The sequence below is a fragment of the Marmota marmota genome, unplaced genomic scaffold, assembly GCF_001458135.2.
Source record: "Marmota marmota marmota unplaced genomic scaffold, marMar, whole genome shotgun sequence".
Classification (NCBI taxonomy): Eukaryota; Metazoa; Chordata; class Mammalia; order Rodentia; family Sciuridae; genus Marmota; species Marmota marmota.
Window position 1 is genome coordinate 4,466,960 of NW_025999926.1, and position 15,934 is coordinate 4,482,893.

A 15,934-nucleotide genomic window follows, 5' to 3' on the forward strand; every position below is an offset into this window, starting at 1 on the left:
CGGGAGCCCAGGAGCGGAGGCCCGCGCTACCCACAGCCGCGAGCAGGTCTGCGGGAGCCGGGAGACCCGTCCCTGTCCCTGTCCCTGTCGCCGTCCTGAGATGGGCCCCCAGTGCCGACCTCTCCTTCCCGCCAGCACCTTCCCGGAAACAGGGAAACCACCAGAAGTCGGCGTGATGTCAGTTTTTGGATTAGTGTGAAGTAAACCCGCACATCTGTGCTCCCTGAGCCGCGTGACTCGGCTGGCGGCGGCCGCTGTCCCAAAGGGCTGTGGACTTAAACCTCGGACAAGGCCAGTCAGCAGTTCGCTCAGATGACTACCAAGGTTAATGACGTCCCGGGGCTTGGCACGACTTGTCACAAGTGGAGTCTGTAAACTGTCCTGTGCTTTGAGAATTTAAGGTTTAAAAAAAAAAAAAAAAAAGAACAATGCCTAAAGAGACCTAAGAGCCCCTTGGGCTTTCTTGTTTTAAAGTTGGGAAAACCAAGGCTCCCGAGCTCCCAGGTTGTGCCTCCAACAGATATTTACTGAGCAATATCTGAAAGTAAACAAGCAGCTTTAAGAATAAACCAGGCAATTTCAGACATGACCCCAGAGGTTGGTGCTGGCATGTCCCGAGCAGAGGGGGCAGCAAGTGCAGTGTGCAGAAGTGGCCATGAACTTGATCGGCTGCTGCGGGAGACAGGAGAAGGCCACCAGGGCCAGGAGTAAGGGACTGCGAGAAGGCCACCAGGGCCAGGAGTAAGGGACTGCGGCCAGGTCTGTTGAGTAATGTTAACGTGCACCTGCACCAGGCTCCTGGCCAGGCCCCGGAGTGGAAGTGAACCTCAGGTGCAGGTCGCTAATCTCCCATGGAGCTGAGATCCCACTGGACCCAAAATAAACTGTACATTTCTAAGATGTCAGATGTGGCCAGGGTTCTGGAGAAGAAAATACTGCAGAAAGTAAGTTAGGGAGTGTGGGGGAATTTGTGGTTTTGAGTGTGTATGGAGGCTTCATAGGTAGGTGTGATTGATGAAATCATTGGCTGCTGGGGCTCTAGAGGTGACCTTTAGCCTAGACCTCAGTGGAGTGAGGGAGCCACTCTGGGAGATGGGGGAAGAACATCTGAGAGGGATGGTTAGGCAGACAGTGTAGGACGCTGCCTGTGTGAGATGGGAGGCCGGAGGAGTGTCAAGCAGAGCAGTCTTAGTCACTCAGACTGCCACATTCACACCAGATATTGGGGGACCAGGGTGAAGAGGGAGATAGTGATAGTTTTAATTTTAGTCTAAATATAGGTGGGGGTTCCTTTAACCTTGGAATGACATGGTATAATTTGTGTAATAAAAAGGGTTACAGGCTGCAGGGGGTGATCCCCTGATCCCCTGGTCAGGGGAGGAGGCTGTTGCAGTGTCCTAGGTGAACGTCCGGGGGACAGCTGACTGGAGGGGAGGGATAGAGGTAGGGTACCTTTGGGTGACCCTATGGCTGTCTTTTATTTTGGTGGTCTTGTGATACAGCCCTGGCCTAATTGTAGATATTCTTTACCAGGCCTTGTGCTACTTAGCTTTCTGTCTCTGTGACAAAATACTTGAGACTAAATAATTTGGAGGAGGAAAGATTTATTTTGGCTCACAGTTTCAGTCCACGGTCACCTGGCCATTGTTTCTGGGCCTGTGGTGAGCAGAGCATCATGGTGAGGAGCCTGTTGTGGACAAAGCTGCCCACCTCATGCTGACCAGGAAGCAGAGAGTTTCCTTTATGACAGAGCCTTTCCCCAAACCCATTGCATCTGACCCTGTGAATGGATGGATCCACGGATGGGCTCAGAGCCCTCCTGACCCACCAGGCACCTCTCAAAGGCCCCACCTCTGAACACTGCTGCACTGGGGACTGGGCCTCCAACACACGAGCTTCTGGGGAACATTTCAGATCCACATCACAACAGGCTGTGAGCTGCAGGTCGCTCCCTGGTGTCCATAGAAAACACCAACCCTGCCTCAAAGAAATTGAAACGAACCTAAACCTAGATCATTTCACACACAGAGTGCAAGCTAAGGAAGGATAAAAGAAATCTTCACATCTACAAGATTAAAACAAGAGAATGTTGTTGACAGGCTTCATTGAGAGTGGTCAGGACTTAGGTCAAAGGAAGGCTGGGAATAAGGCCCCACCTGTGTCCTGGCCTGAGTGGGTGCTGACTGGCCAAGGGGTTAGTGCTTCTAGAAACACAGTCCTCTTATTGGAAGGAGGGACCTGTAAACCCTGGTCAACACTTTGAAGACGCAGGACAACATTCCACCAGAAAGAACCGTGATGAGACATTCATGCTGCAGCCTTTTCACACTTTAAAATATTGAGAGCCAGGGCTGGGACTCTTGCTCAGGGGTGGAGCATTTGCCCAGCATGCACTAAGACCCCAGATTCCATTCCCAGCACTACAAAAAAAAGCAAATGGAGTTTTTGCCCCAGGAAGGCGAGAGCCCTTGTAACCTTTGTAAATAAACATTTTTCACATTTCTGTAATGCAATATGTTGTACAGTGGGAGAGCTCTGTTCAAACAACATAGTTCTCCTCTTTCAAAATGCGCGAGACACATGTTTTTGAGGGGAGGAAGGCTGTGGTGATTTGTTTCAACAATAAATGGTGGAAATCTGATCCGAGCATGAGCTATTTGAGGAGAGAATCTTGTGTAGACGACAGAAGGAAGGACCTTTTGCCAGTCCCCTCATTCACAGGGTCGTGGGAATGTAGTTTTGGGGATTCCCTCCCCTCTTCATTTTGGGCAGATAGATTCCGATTAGGGTACAGAACTGATGGGTGTCCCTAGTTATTAGTTTTAGTTCATTGTCATGCTAGATTTACCTGGCTGGAAAAAGTGGCTTTGGAAGGATGTGAACTATGAGACCCTGATGGGACTGGGGAAAAAGCAAGGTCACCTGAGAGTCTATGGCCAGTGGTTATGCTCATGCTTCTTTGGTATCAAGTTCTTGAGATCATGCAGGTGATCTGTAATTGCAGTTGTGGTTTGGTTTCCCCCCCCCCCCTTTTTAATGCTATTGTCTGTGCTGTGAGAGAATTCACTAATGATACTTACTAAAAAATATGGAACTTAATTATACTCAGTCTGCTAGGGTTTAGGTATGTGTCCCCCAGCAACTCATGTGTGAGACCTTGCAAGAAGGTTTAGAAGTGAAATAGTTGGGTTATGAATCCTTACCCCACCATGAATTAATCTGAGTGGTATACTGGGTGGTACTTGTAGGCAGGTAGGGGGTGGCTGGAGGAAGTGGGTCCCTGGGGGCTTGCCTTTGGGGTATATATTTTGTCAAATTGTTGAGCAGAGCTCTCTCTCTGCTTCCTGGTGCCACGTCCCTCCTCCACACTCTTCCGCCATGATGTTCTGCTCCTGAGGAATGGAGTTGGCCATCAATGGACTGAGACCTCTGAAAACACAAGCCCCCCGATAAACTTTTCTTCTTCTAAAATTGTTCTTATTAGGCCTTTTAGTCACAGCAGTGAAAAAGCTGACTAAAACAGCCCAACAAATATTTGCTCAGTATTTGCTGGGTTTACTTCATGATTCACCGCAGGGCTTTGATCCCCTTTAACACAGTGGCTTCCAAACCCGTTTGGTTGCCTGATTGACTTGGAGAGGTTTTTATAAAACTTACTGAATGGGAGTCTCCAGCTGTGGGAATTTACAGGGCTATATTACAAAGCAAAAACCAACACCTGATTTTCTCTTAATTGGGTAAAAACCTGGTTCTTTCCTGGAGACGCTGCCCACTTCTGCCCACCCAGGAGAAGCTGGATCTCTGACACCCAGAGGGGGAGCCGCCATTGGAGGTGGGTTCTCTTGGCTCCCCATGGCTCATGGTCTGTTGAGACTGGATTTTCCACTGCCTTTCGTCCCCTCTGTGATGGCTCCTGCGTGCCTTCTGTGACCCATCCCGGAGTCTTCTTCCTCTCCACCTGGACCCTGATCGGCCTTCCCCAGACTTCAGAATCCATGTGCTGACCCATTCTGAACTCATTCCCAGCACTTCCCGCAGCTGCTCCCAGAACCCTGCCTCTCCAGGACATCTGCTGCAGGTGTCCCCTCCCTGACCCTGCTGTGCCTCCTCCTGCCTCATTTCTTGCCCTATCTGTCTCTCCTGGTGTCATTTCTCTGGTCCCTCTGGGAACTGCTCTTGGATGGGCGAGGGAGCGTCCCTTCTCTCTGTCCGTGGATGTCCTTGTCACCTACCCTCCTCCTTTAATGCTGGAGTGGCTCTCAGTGTCCTGGGTGGAAAGCCACATCTGTGTTGGTAGGTTCCACTTTAGATTGTGATCACAGCCCTCAATGGGACGTCCTGATGACCTGCAGATTGCTTTTCTTGTCTTAGAATGCTCTTTCATGCGTCCTGATTCATGCTGAAACCCATCATGCGCCACCCCTCCTCCCTTCTCCTCCGACCCTTCATTGAGAAAATAGAAACTGGCAGATGAGACCCCTCCGTCTCCTTCCTGCTGAAGTGTGGCCTTATCTTCTTGTGGGAGGAAGGTCGAGCTCCTTCCTCTGCTCCTCCCTTTCTCCTCTGTGCTGGTGGCTTCCCTTCTACCAGCTTGAAAACGATGCTCCTCACACACACATCCTCCTGACCCCACACCTGCCCTCTGTCTCCCTACCTTTCAGAGTCGTGTCCACTCCATTTCCACTTCATCCACTCCTACAAGAATTCAGCTCAAAAATTTGAGATAGCTGGATGCAGTGGTATGTGTCCATGACCCCAGCAGGGCAGAGGCAGATAATAATGATCCATATTCCCACAATCTGGAATAAATATATTGAAATATCTCTCTTCTGTCTTTTTTTTTTTCTTTTTTTTAAAGGAAAGCCATTCTGGGCCTGGGGAGTGTAGCTCAGTGGTAGAGCACTTCCCTAGCATGCTAAAGGTCCTGGGTTCCATCCCTGTATTGAAGGACAAAAAAGTCATTCTGTTGTCATCTTTATAAGAAATTAAAAGAAATATTAAGTTGAAATTTTAAAAATGTATTATGATTAATATTAGGCAATAATTTCAGACATCTTTTTAGATGGATGAATGTACATATAGATACACAGATGGAGACAGGGACACATAGATTGCATCTGTGTGTGTGTGTGTGTGTGTGTGTGTGTGTGTGTGTGGTGTCTGATGATGGAACCCCAGTCCTCTTGCATGCTAGGCAAGCACTATACTGCTGACCTGTAGCCCCAGCCCTTGAATTTCTTTTGATAAGAATGGATCTATGTTACAGATGTTACTTGTTTGCTCATTTACTTCTAAATTGTTTTCTTTAATCCAAAAAAGAATTGGAAAAAGTCTGCCTTTATTTAATTATTTAGCTGTTTGTAGGATGACCAGGTCTTTGCCTTTTGTTATGAGAAGTTTCAAGCATTCGGAGACATAGAAAGCAAAGTACAATGGGCTCCCACATGCATGGCCCTAGAGCAAAGTACTCCCTCCCCCAAGACCACTGAAGGCAGATTGCAGGCCTGGGGATGTGTACTGTCCTCTCCTAACCCATGGATGCTCTACACTGTACCATTTTCACAAATACAACACTGTCCTAAAATAATCTAACACCTCATCTATAATCATCCTATTTGTCTCTAGATGTTTCCTTGGCTTTCTTTTTTTTGGGGGGTACCAGGGATTGAACTCAGGGGCGCTTGACCACTGAGCCACATCCCCAGCCGTATTTTGTATTATATTTAGAGACGGCGTCTCACTGAGTTACTAAGCACCTCGCCATTGCTGAGGCTGGCTTTGAACTTGCGAAACTCCTGCCTCAGCCTCTCAAGCCGCTGGGATATCAGGCATGCACCACTGTACCCAATTTATTTTCATGGATTTTTAAAAACCACTTGAATTACATACAGGCTTATGCAAAGCATGTAGTTATGTCTTTTCAGTTTATTTTAATCTGAAAAGGTCTCCAATACCACCCCATTTTTCATATGGTCTTGGAAAAAAAATCATGTCAGTTGTTTGGTAAAATATCTCACATTATGGAATATGAATTATGTTCTGAAGTCTCGGTCCACTTACTTTTCTTCCATCTTCTGAAAGTTAAGTTGGGGGCTTGATTTCATTCCGTGCAAACATTTTTGGCAGGAGGACTTCACGGCCAACACTGTGGACTTCAGATCACATTCCTATCAGAGATCGGTCCACCACTGTTCATGTGGGTTGTATTTGAAGGATTATCTCAGTTGGGGATCTCAAGTTGCACTTGTGAAATTTTCTTTTCTTTTCCTTCTTTCTTTTTTTAGAGGAAGAAAAATTTATTTTGGCTCATGGTTTCAGAGATTTAGTCTGTGGTTGGTCAAGTCCGTACCTCTGGGCCCAAAGTGATGAAGAATGTCACAGCAGAAGGGCATAGTGAAGGAAAGCAGCTCAGGACATGGCAATGGAAAGGAGAGAGAGAGAGAGAGAGAGAGAGAGAGAGAGAGAGAGAGAGACCCCCCCTAGGACACGCCCCCGTGACCTACCTCCTCTATTCACTTCCCACTTGTCTACAGTTACCACCCAGTTAATCCATATCAATGCATTAGTCCATTGATTAGGTTACAACTCACAATCCAACCATTCTACCTTTGAACAATTCTTGCATTGCCTCACATAGAAGCTTTTGGGGATACCTCATACCTAAGTCAAAATATTCTGTCCTAGCCCCCAAAGGCATATGCCAATCTCACTATTCAAAATATATTTGATCAATTTCCAAGAATCCCTATAGTCTTAAGAGTTTCAGCATTACCCAAAAGTCTAAGTCCAAAATCTCCTTGAGGCTCAAGGCAAACTCTCAGTATGAGCCCCTCTAAAAATCAAAAGCAAGTTACACATATCCAATATGTGACAGAGTAAAAGTTTCCTCTCCAATAAGGGAGCAATAAGGGCACAGAGAGGAAGGATGGAACCAAAACAAGATCCAACGCCTCCCCAGGCAGACACGTCCATGTCCGGTGTCTGGGGCACCTGGCACCATGATATTCTATCCCAAGGACTTGTGTAGTTCTGCCCCATGGCTTTGCTGGTCGCAGCCTGCATGGCCTCTCTCTTGGCTCGTTTCTGCTCCATTCCTTCAGCTTTTCTCAGCAGATATGCTGACATGCCACATTACGGGCATCTCTTGATCTCGGGGGTCTCCACTGTGACTTTGACTTCCTCCTTACTTTGTCAAGCATTGCTTGCTCAGGGGCAGCCTGAAGGGCCCTGACTGCCCTGCACTTTGCCTGGACTGATCTCTAACTTCAGCATCTTGCAATCCTGCAGACCCAGCACCGCATGGTTGATGGGAAGGTCTGCTACCATCTCAAGAAGTAGCCAAGTCTCCTGGGACCATGGCTATAGGTAGCAGCCCGTGTGCAAGCAAGTTCCCCAATGGTCTCTTCTCAATGGAATTTTTACTTTTACACTCTTGAGCCTGACATGTGTGTGATCTTGTCAATTCTTGAGATGCCCTCAAGCCACTTTTCCTATTATCTCTGGATAAAGTATTTAGTATCTCTCTAGTGGCTGTAATGTCCTTAACAACCACAACTTCCCTAGCCCCAGATTTACTCTCACTTTTCTGGATAAACTGCAAGTTTTTCAAATCTTTCTGTTCTGCTTTCTGCTCTTAATTATTATCGCAGTAAACTTATCTAAAAACTGCCAACACTATTCAGGCCACTACCTGACTGCTGTGCTGCCTTGAAATTTCTTCCACCAGATTAAGTAGTCTGTCACCTTTAAATTCAGCCTCACAGAAAGTCTCAGGACATGGGCAAAATGTTGACAATTTTTTTGCCTGAATATGACATGAATGACCCCTAGTCCAATTTCCAATAGAATCTTTCTCTTCTGAAATCTCATGAGCTCAGTCTTTACTGTCCACAGCCCTATCAACACTCTGGTCTTTTGAGTTTACACCAGAATTGCCCATTAAACTCCACTTACAACAATCTATAACTTTTCCAGCTTGCATCTCTCAACTTTTCAAAATTGCTCTCACAAATTCCAAAAAGCTTCAAAAGCTCTGAACCACATGATCAGGTGAGTCACAGCAACTACCCCACTTCTCCATACCAATTTCCATTTTAATCATTTGTTACTATTGTTGTTGCTGTGACCAAAAGACTTGCCAAGAACAAACTAGTTTATTTGGGGCTCCTAGTTTTAAAGGTCTCAGTCTGTAAATGGCTGACTCCATTGTTCTGGGCTTGAGATGAGGCAGAATATCATGATGGAAGGAAATGACAGAGGAAAGGAGCTCAGGACATGGCCCCCAGGAGAGAGCTCATGTGTGAAATTTCACTTTAACTGCATTCAATGGAGAAATGAGAAATTGCAGTTCAATTCAAAGAACTGTTGATTTTCAAATATTTTTATCCCTCAGGGTTTGTAGGGGATTGATTCAGGACTCTCAAGCATACCTTATTCCCAGATGCTCAGGTCCTTACATAAAATGTGGCAGTCTTTGCATATAACCTATACATATCTTCCTGTATACTTTAAACCACCTTTAGATTACTTAGAATATCTAATACAATGTACATGCTGTGTAAATAGTTGTTATACTGTATCATTTAGGGAATAATGACAAGGAAAAAGTTTGTGCATATTTAGTAGAGATTCATTTTTTTCCTGAAAATATTTCATCCACAAAATATTTGATGGGGAAATCACAAGTATGGATTGTTGAGTACGCTTTCCCAGATTTTCTGAAATTCCTTGTGCTTTTAGACATGAAGATTCAGTAAGTATTTTTCCCTTCATGATAAGAAGACTAATTTCTCATTTACCTTTGAATTATCTCCTCTCTTACTGAGTTCTTTGCACCAGGCCCAGCAATCAGCCCTGGCTGGCCGTGTCCGCCTGTCTTCCCCTGCCTGCTAACCTTGCAGAGTGTGTCTTTTTCCCTGGCCGGCACTGTGACCCTGCGGGAGCTGGCCGTTGTTTCCAGCAGTGGCTGTCGGGTTCCTGGTGTGGTGTAGGCGTTTCTTCACGTTTCTTCACGTGGCAGTCTGGCTGATTGGTCCTCACCTGGATTCCTGAGGTCTCGGTGCCCTCTTTTCATCTCCTTTGGCTGTGTTATGTTTCAGGGTTACGCTCTTGTTTACTTATTCTTACCAGGGGGTCTGTAGCCTGAGGGGACTAGGAAGCGTCCTCATCCCCAGGCTGAGTTTGTCCTAGCTGGGCTCTTTGTCCATCTTCTCCGTTTTGTTGTTTTTACTGTTTTACCGCCTGCTACCCTTGCTTTGTGTTGCGGGCTTGTCCTCTGGGATGCTAGGAGTGTCCTGGAGGATGTTCCTGGGACACAGGCACAGGCAGAGGGAGAAGCTGGGTGGTGGCCTAGTCACAGGAAGGCCTGATCTCAGGGGCTCTGTGCTGGGATGGCTCTGCAGGGTTGTCTGGAATTGGGGTGAGGCCCCGGCCTTTGGATTCCTGCATAGACTGTGAAAGAACGATCAAGGCTTGCCATCGGGAAAATGCCTGTTTATTGAGGAACAGCTCTGCATATTTATAGAGGGGGGGGTGGGGGGTGGTCTGACAATTGGCATGGGGTGCTTTTTGATTGGTGGGTAAGGATCATGTGAGCCAGCAGAGCTCACCATTGGATGGCTCTTCTTGAATGGGGAAGTTAGTCTTTGGAGCTGGGGTGACTCCCAACAGACTGGCCGTTGGAACACAGGTCGCTTGGGGGTGGGAGGGGTGGGGTGCTTTTGACAGGACTCTTCTTCACCATCCAAGGAATGAGTGCTTCTGTCTGGAAGGGGATACCTGGTGGCACTACCAGCTTCCGCTGGAGTTCACTTTATTCTCACGGAGGTTCTGTTCAGCCATTCCTTCCATTTTCTCTGATGGGGTACATTGGTGCTCCGCTCTTTTCTGACTCTGCCTGATACAGGTGTGTTTTCTCTTTGAACAGATTGAGGACCAAGTGTTTTGGGAGATCTTAGCTTTCTTACTGCTTTGAGAGAATGTCTGGGAGCCAGAGAAAGTGGATGGGCCAGTTCAGGTAGTGAGCTGCCCTTTAAGTATGGAGTGAGGTAGGGACCAGGCTCAACCCCAAAATGTCACACAATCTCATTTATTATAAATGAATCCTGACAGCTAGTAGAGTCACACCTACAACTTTGTTCTTTTTCAAGATGGAAAACAATTGTCTTTGCTGTTTGCCTGTCTATTCAGTTTCAGGATCAACCTGTCAGTTTCCTGTTGGTGTTTTGACTGAGGTTGCATTGATTCTATAGACCAGTTGGTAGGTAACGGACCTCACTATGATGTTGAGTTTCCAACCTGTGACCTTTACTTAGATCTTTAGTTTTTTTAAAAAATGTCATCTTAATGCTTCTCTCTGTAGAGATCTTCTTGCAATCAGTGCCCTTTCTAAAGTTATTTTTATTAATTTGAATAATTTATCATCAGACTATTCTAGATTTTCTACATAAACAGTAATATCGGCCGTTTTACATACAAGGATAAAAGAAAGTTTCCAAGTTGAACAATGATCAGTTAATAAAGGAAAGAAAAATGAACAAATGAGAAGTGAATAAATCTGGTATTGTTTCCATTGTCTAAGGTTTTTTAGTAATTCTTGTCACTATGTTTTCTATATTGTCTTCACATTTTTCTGATGTTAAACTGATTTGTTATTCTGTGTTTCTTGTAGTTTCCCATCACCAGTTGTTCTTGGAATTGGTCAGGTAAGTGAAAAAAATAAATCGGCCTCTTAACAGGTCATTGGTGTACATGATGATACTTTAAGTGCTTTTGCTTAAGATTATGGTTTAACAATTTATATAGCTGGTGTGAGGCCAGAGGATCATGGGATTATTGGTGAGACTACATGAAATATTGACGCAAATTTTCTTTTTTTCCCCTACAGCATTGGTTCTTATATATATGGTCCCTGCATCAGTGTCATGTAGGAAACTTTAAAAGAAAACCCTTTTTTTTTTTGTACCAGGGATTGAACCCAGGGGGACATAACCACTGAGCTACATTCCCAGCCCCCCTTTTTTTTTTTAAAAGAGGGAGGGGGGAAGAGAGAGAGAGAGAGAGAGAGAGAGAATTTTTTTTTAATATTTATTTTTTTTAGTTTTTCGGCGGAGACAACATCTTTGTTTGTATGTGGTGCTGAGGATCAAACCCGGGCCGCACGCATGCCAGGCGAGCACGCTAGGGCTTGAGCCACATCCCCAGCCCCCTCAGCCCTTTTTATATTTTATTTTGAAACACGGTCTTGGTAGTTGCTTAAGGCCTCCCCAAGTCACCTAGGGCCTTGCTAAGTTGCTGAGGCAGGCTTTGCACTTGCGATCCTCCTGTCTCAGCCTCCCAAGCTGCATGCCTGGCAGAAATTTTTTTAAAATATAAATTATTAACATCTATTAATTGTACCAACTTGTGGGATTCACTAGAATTTTTTGTATATGCATACATCATGCATTGATCATTTTATTTATTCTATAATTAGGAATAATTGTATTTGTGGGAAAAGCAACTCCTGATTTTTAAGTTCATAATTGGATTTGATTACTCTAAAGCAGGGGCTGGAAGACTCCAGGCCTCCAAGATCTGGTGGGTGTCAAATGAGAGTGGTCTGGGGCCCGGGGAGGGACAGGGGAAATACTCGTCTAGCCTGTAGTGGGCACGGGATACCAGGTGGAGTCGCTTTTTGGGGTTGGGGGGTAGAGGAGATGTGGTGGGGCCACCATAACCTATTCTCAGACTTTGGGGGGTTTTTTAAGAGAAAGAACGAATTTGAATTTTTAATCACATCTCCAAACTCACAAATGCTGACAGTGGATTCAAATTTTTATTAACTATGGGCCAAACAAAACACATTTACGATTTTCTTCCTCCAGTGTGTGCTTTTTCCTCTCAAGTGCCAGCATGGCCTTTGATGAGCTTTCAAACTAGCCTGTTTGGCTCTTTTTAAAATTCCCCATTAACGTGACTTTGTGGCCTGTAACTATTTTGGCCATATTTTCAGTAGACAAGCAACAACAGGCAACAAAGATTGATTGTTTGTTTTGATTTTGCTTGAATTTAAAGGGGGAAACAATCCTTAAAATTATGGAAATTATATTTGTTAATTAAATTTTTGATTGTGAATCAGGAAAGCCTGTCACTTATATGAATAAACATTATTCCAGTTAAACGTCTTGCTAATTAGTAACTGTGCAGCATAATTTTAGGGATAAAAATTATCATAAGAAAATGATATATTTCCTTACAGCCAAAAACATTTGACTAAAATATAAGTTGTAGAAAAAAAAGCACTTTAAAAAAGATCAGTGCATATGTAATAGAGCCTCGGATAATCCCAAAATTTAAAAAAAATCCAATGTTTTTTAGCCCATTAGTTTATGCTCAAGTATATATGCCTTTCTGATTTGCAGCTTGTTATGGGGAGAGACCATTAGACCTGGAAAAAAAAAAAAAAGATGTGTGGGCCTGAGGGTGCACGCCCGTAATCCCAGCTTTTGGGGAGGCTGTAGTCAGAGGATTACAAGTTAGAGGCCAGCTGGGGCAATTTAGCAAGATCCCACCTCAAAATGAAAAATCGGAAGGGCTGGGATGGAGCTCGGCAAGCTCAGGGCCCTGGTTCAACCTCCAGTACCACCACCATAAAAAAGTCCGAATTGCATATTTAACTGTTAATTTCTTCAAGAAATATGAAGTGAAACAAAAATATGAAGTTTAATTATAATTCAAGGTGTGTGTGTGAGTTACACAAATCTATGAAAGTATTATTTATAAACTTCTTAGGATCAAGATTTTGGGGCTGGGGTTGTACCTCAGGGGCGGAGCGCTTGCCTTGCACATGTGAGGCCCTGGGTTTGATCCTCGAGACCACCTAAAATAAATAAATAAAATAAAGGTATTGTTTCCATCTACAACAACAAAAAATTTAAAAAACCTTTGAATTACAGTCATGTTAAAGCATTTCTTAAATTTTTGCAACCTAATATAAAGAAAATGGAATGTTTTAAAATTTGCATAGAAAAATGATAATGAAAGTTTTATAAATTTTTTTCTTTTATCTCAAAATAACAATATGGAAGATTTACAATTTCATGTGTTCCATATTTACAGGATGTGAATGAGATATTTTTGCTATGCCAGCTAGCCTGAGGAGAAAAAGAAACCCATTAATTTTTTTTTTCTGTTCATTTGTTCTAAGTTTTTCTTCTGTTATAGAAAAAATAGGACTTTTTAAAAAGAGTGTGTTTATGTATGTAACTCTCCTAAATTTTTTTTTTCCTCTCTCTCCTGAACTGGTCCGTATTGGGGGAAGGTGCATGTGCATAGATATGGGAAATGTGGTCCAGGATCAATGTGTGGCCTCCCCAACTGTGGTCAGTGTCAGGGACAACATTCCCTTTCTCCACTATCACTGTTCCTGGGTCTGAGAGAGAGAGAGAGAGAGAGAGAGAGAGAGAGAGTGTGTGTGTGTGTGTGTGTGTGTGTGTCTCTCTCTCTACTCCATGTGGGACATTTTGCCTGTAGTCTGGTGGAATCTGTCTAGTAGCAAGACAAGAAGTTTTAGCATTCTGTGAAATGGTTATTTATTTACTTATTCTTCCTGGAACCTGGAGAGTGAATTTTTTGTGGCTTTTTTTTTTTTATGTTTTCTTCTGATAATGCCATTTTACCTCAAGCAGTCTTCCCAAGAGTTTTGCTAAAGTTTCTCTTCTTTCCTTTAGATGGCAGCCACCATAATGATATTGTATGTGTCCAAGCTAAATAAAATAATTCATTTCCCTGATTTTGACAAGAAAATTCCTGTAAAGGTAGGTGATGGAAGCAGTGGTGGAAGATGTGAAAATAATTTAGAATTATAAATTGACCTGAGAGAGCAGCCTGGTTCTATGCACCCTGTTTAGACCAGGTGGAAAGGTCTTAATAAAGATATGCACCCCTCAGTTGTCCATTTAGGTAATGCAATAACAGTTAAAGTATGTGTTTAGCACCTAACATTAATACTATGTGTCTTCCCAAATGACCAAATTCTAAACCAGGAATTGGCAAACTCTTTTGGTTATGGGCTGGATCATCTCTATTGCAACTACAGGCAGCTCTAGATAATATGCAAATGAGTCGGTGCAGTGGTGTTCCAATAAAACTTTATTTACACGTACAAGAGGCTGGACTTGGCCCTTGGTTCTAGTCTACTGTTCCCTGTTCTCAGTTGTAGACTCTGTTGATAGAAACTATGAGTGGAATGGAGAATACAGCTGGATAAATGTTGAAAAAAAAAAGGAGATTTTTTTTTCCATGTGCAATTAGAATCATGAGGTCCACTATTTCTTCTGGGATTATGAAATAAACACATTTTAATTGAACAGTTGCAGAGTGCCAGACATTAGGTGGGCATTTAGTTCCACGGGCAGTTTCATATGTCAGGTGACATTAAATGATGATGACGGCATTTGGCTTTGAGGAGATATAATCAGATAGCAGTCCCTTGAGGGTGGATGGTTTACTCCTGTGTCTCTAAGGCCTGAGACAAGCCGGCATCCTTGGTACCGGGTTAGTCACCAGATAGCACTTGATTATGACAGTGGTGATCAGGGGTTTCTGCAAAAGGAGAAAAATAAAATGTTAAGGCACAGGATATAGATCAGCCTAACCAGCATGAACGAAACAAGAATGTCGTTGGCTTGCTTGTACTTATTCTATGATGCAGTATAAAGCTTAAACATTTTCAGAATTAAAAGTTGTTTTCATACATGTACTATACATAGAGAATAAGTCATCATGCTTGAATAGATAATTGAGTGAATAATTACCCTTGGGAATGATTACTTAGCTCATGAAGTGGAACTGCAAATTACCCACTATTCTGAATGTTATAAGTAATAACTGTGTTAGTGTGTGTGTGTGAGAGAGAGAGAGAGAGAGTGTGAGTGTGTGTTTGTGAATATGTGTGTGTATGTTGTTAGGGATGGAGCCATACTGTAGCTTTTGGAAAGTGTTGATATCTGGGAGAGCAAGGCTTCCCGTCCTGTTCTTGGCCCTTTGCATTTCTAGATGATATAGGAAACACACATCTTTAAAAATATATTATTTGGCAAGTTAGAGGTACATACTATATAATAACTTTTCTATACTCTTTTGGAATTGAAAAATGTGGAATATTAATCATGATTTATTGTAGCTTCCTTTGGGTTTTTATGTAAGCAACAAAAATTACAGTTTTATTTCAACCTTCTAATTTTTATTTCTTTTACTTGCTTTACTATATAGTATTTGTTGATAGGAATGGTAACAATGGGCTTCTTTGATCTCAAAGGGAAAGCTTTTACTAGTTCATCAATAAGTGGGGTTTTTGGTAGATACTTTCCACTTATTTTGACTTTATAACTTGGTGATTCAAACAATAGTCATTGTATTATCTCTCATAGTAATTAAAGAGTTTCAGAAAGGCTCAATTGGGCAGTTCTGGTTTAGGGCTCCCATATAGTTGTAGACAGACAGTGGCTAGAACTGAATTAATTAAGGAATTGGTTAGTGCAGCTGGAGGCTGGTCATTCAATCTCTCTTACTGTTATCTCCTAGTTTCACCTTATGGTCACCAGTGTAGACTAGTTGGGCTTCCTTACAAGATGGTGGGCAAGGGGTTAAGAATGTTTATCTGGAGGCCACAGGCTTTAAGGATGTCAGTTCTGGCAAGCAAGACCCCAACTGCATTGCCTTTTATGATCTGTTCTCATAGGTCAGATATCATCTGTATTAATCATAACAGTTACACCCAAATTTAAGAAGGGACATAAGCTCTACCTCTGGATGGAAGGGATTCCATTGCAACTATAAATCAATTTGAGCAGGATTGACATCTTTAAAGTATTGAATCTGGCTCACATTTTGAAGGGAAGGGGGGGGACATGGAGGTAAAAATGATGGTGGGATGAGATGGACATCATTACCC

At 43.4% G+C, this 15,934-nt stretch overlaps 1 protein-coding gene across 1 annotated transcript in view; it reads left to right on the plus strand.

The window, feature by feature from the left end:
- Slc35d2 (solute carrier family 35 member D2) overlaps positions 1-15,934 on the plus strand; it is a 49,478-nt gene that overhangs the window by 60 nt on the left and 33,484 nt on the right. Inside the window, exons 2-3 of the mRNA XM_048800333.1 lie at positions 10,670-10,703; positions 13,710-13,796. Coding sequence (XP_048656290.1) covers positions 13,710-13,796 — 87 coding nt within the window. The 5' untranslated portion in view covers positions 10,670-10,703. The remainder of the gene's footprint in view (positions 1-10,669; positions 10,704-13,709; positions 13,797-15,934) is intronic.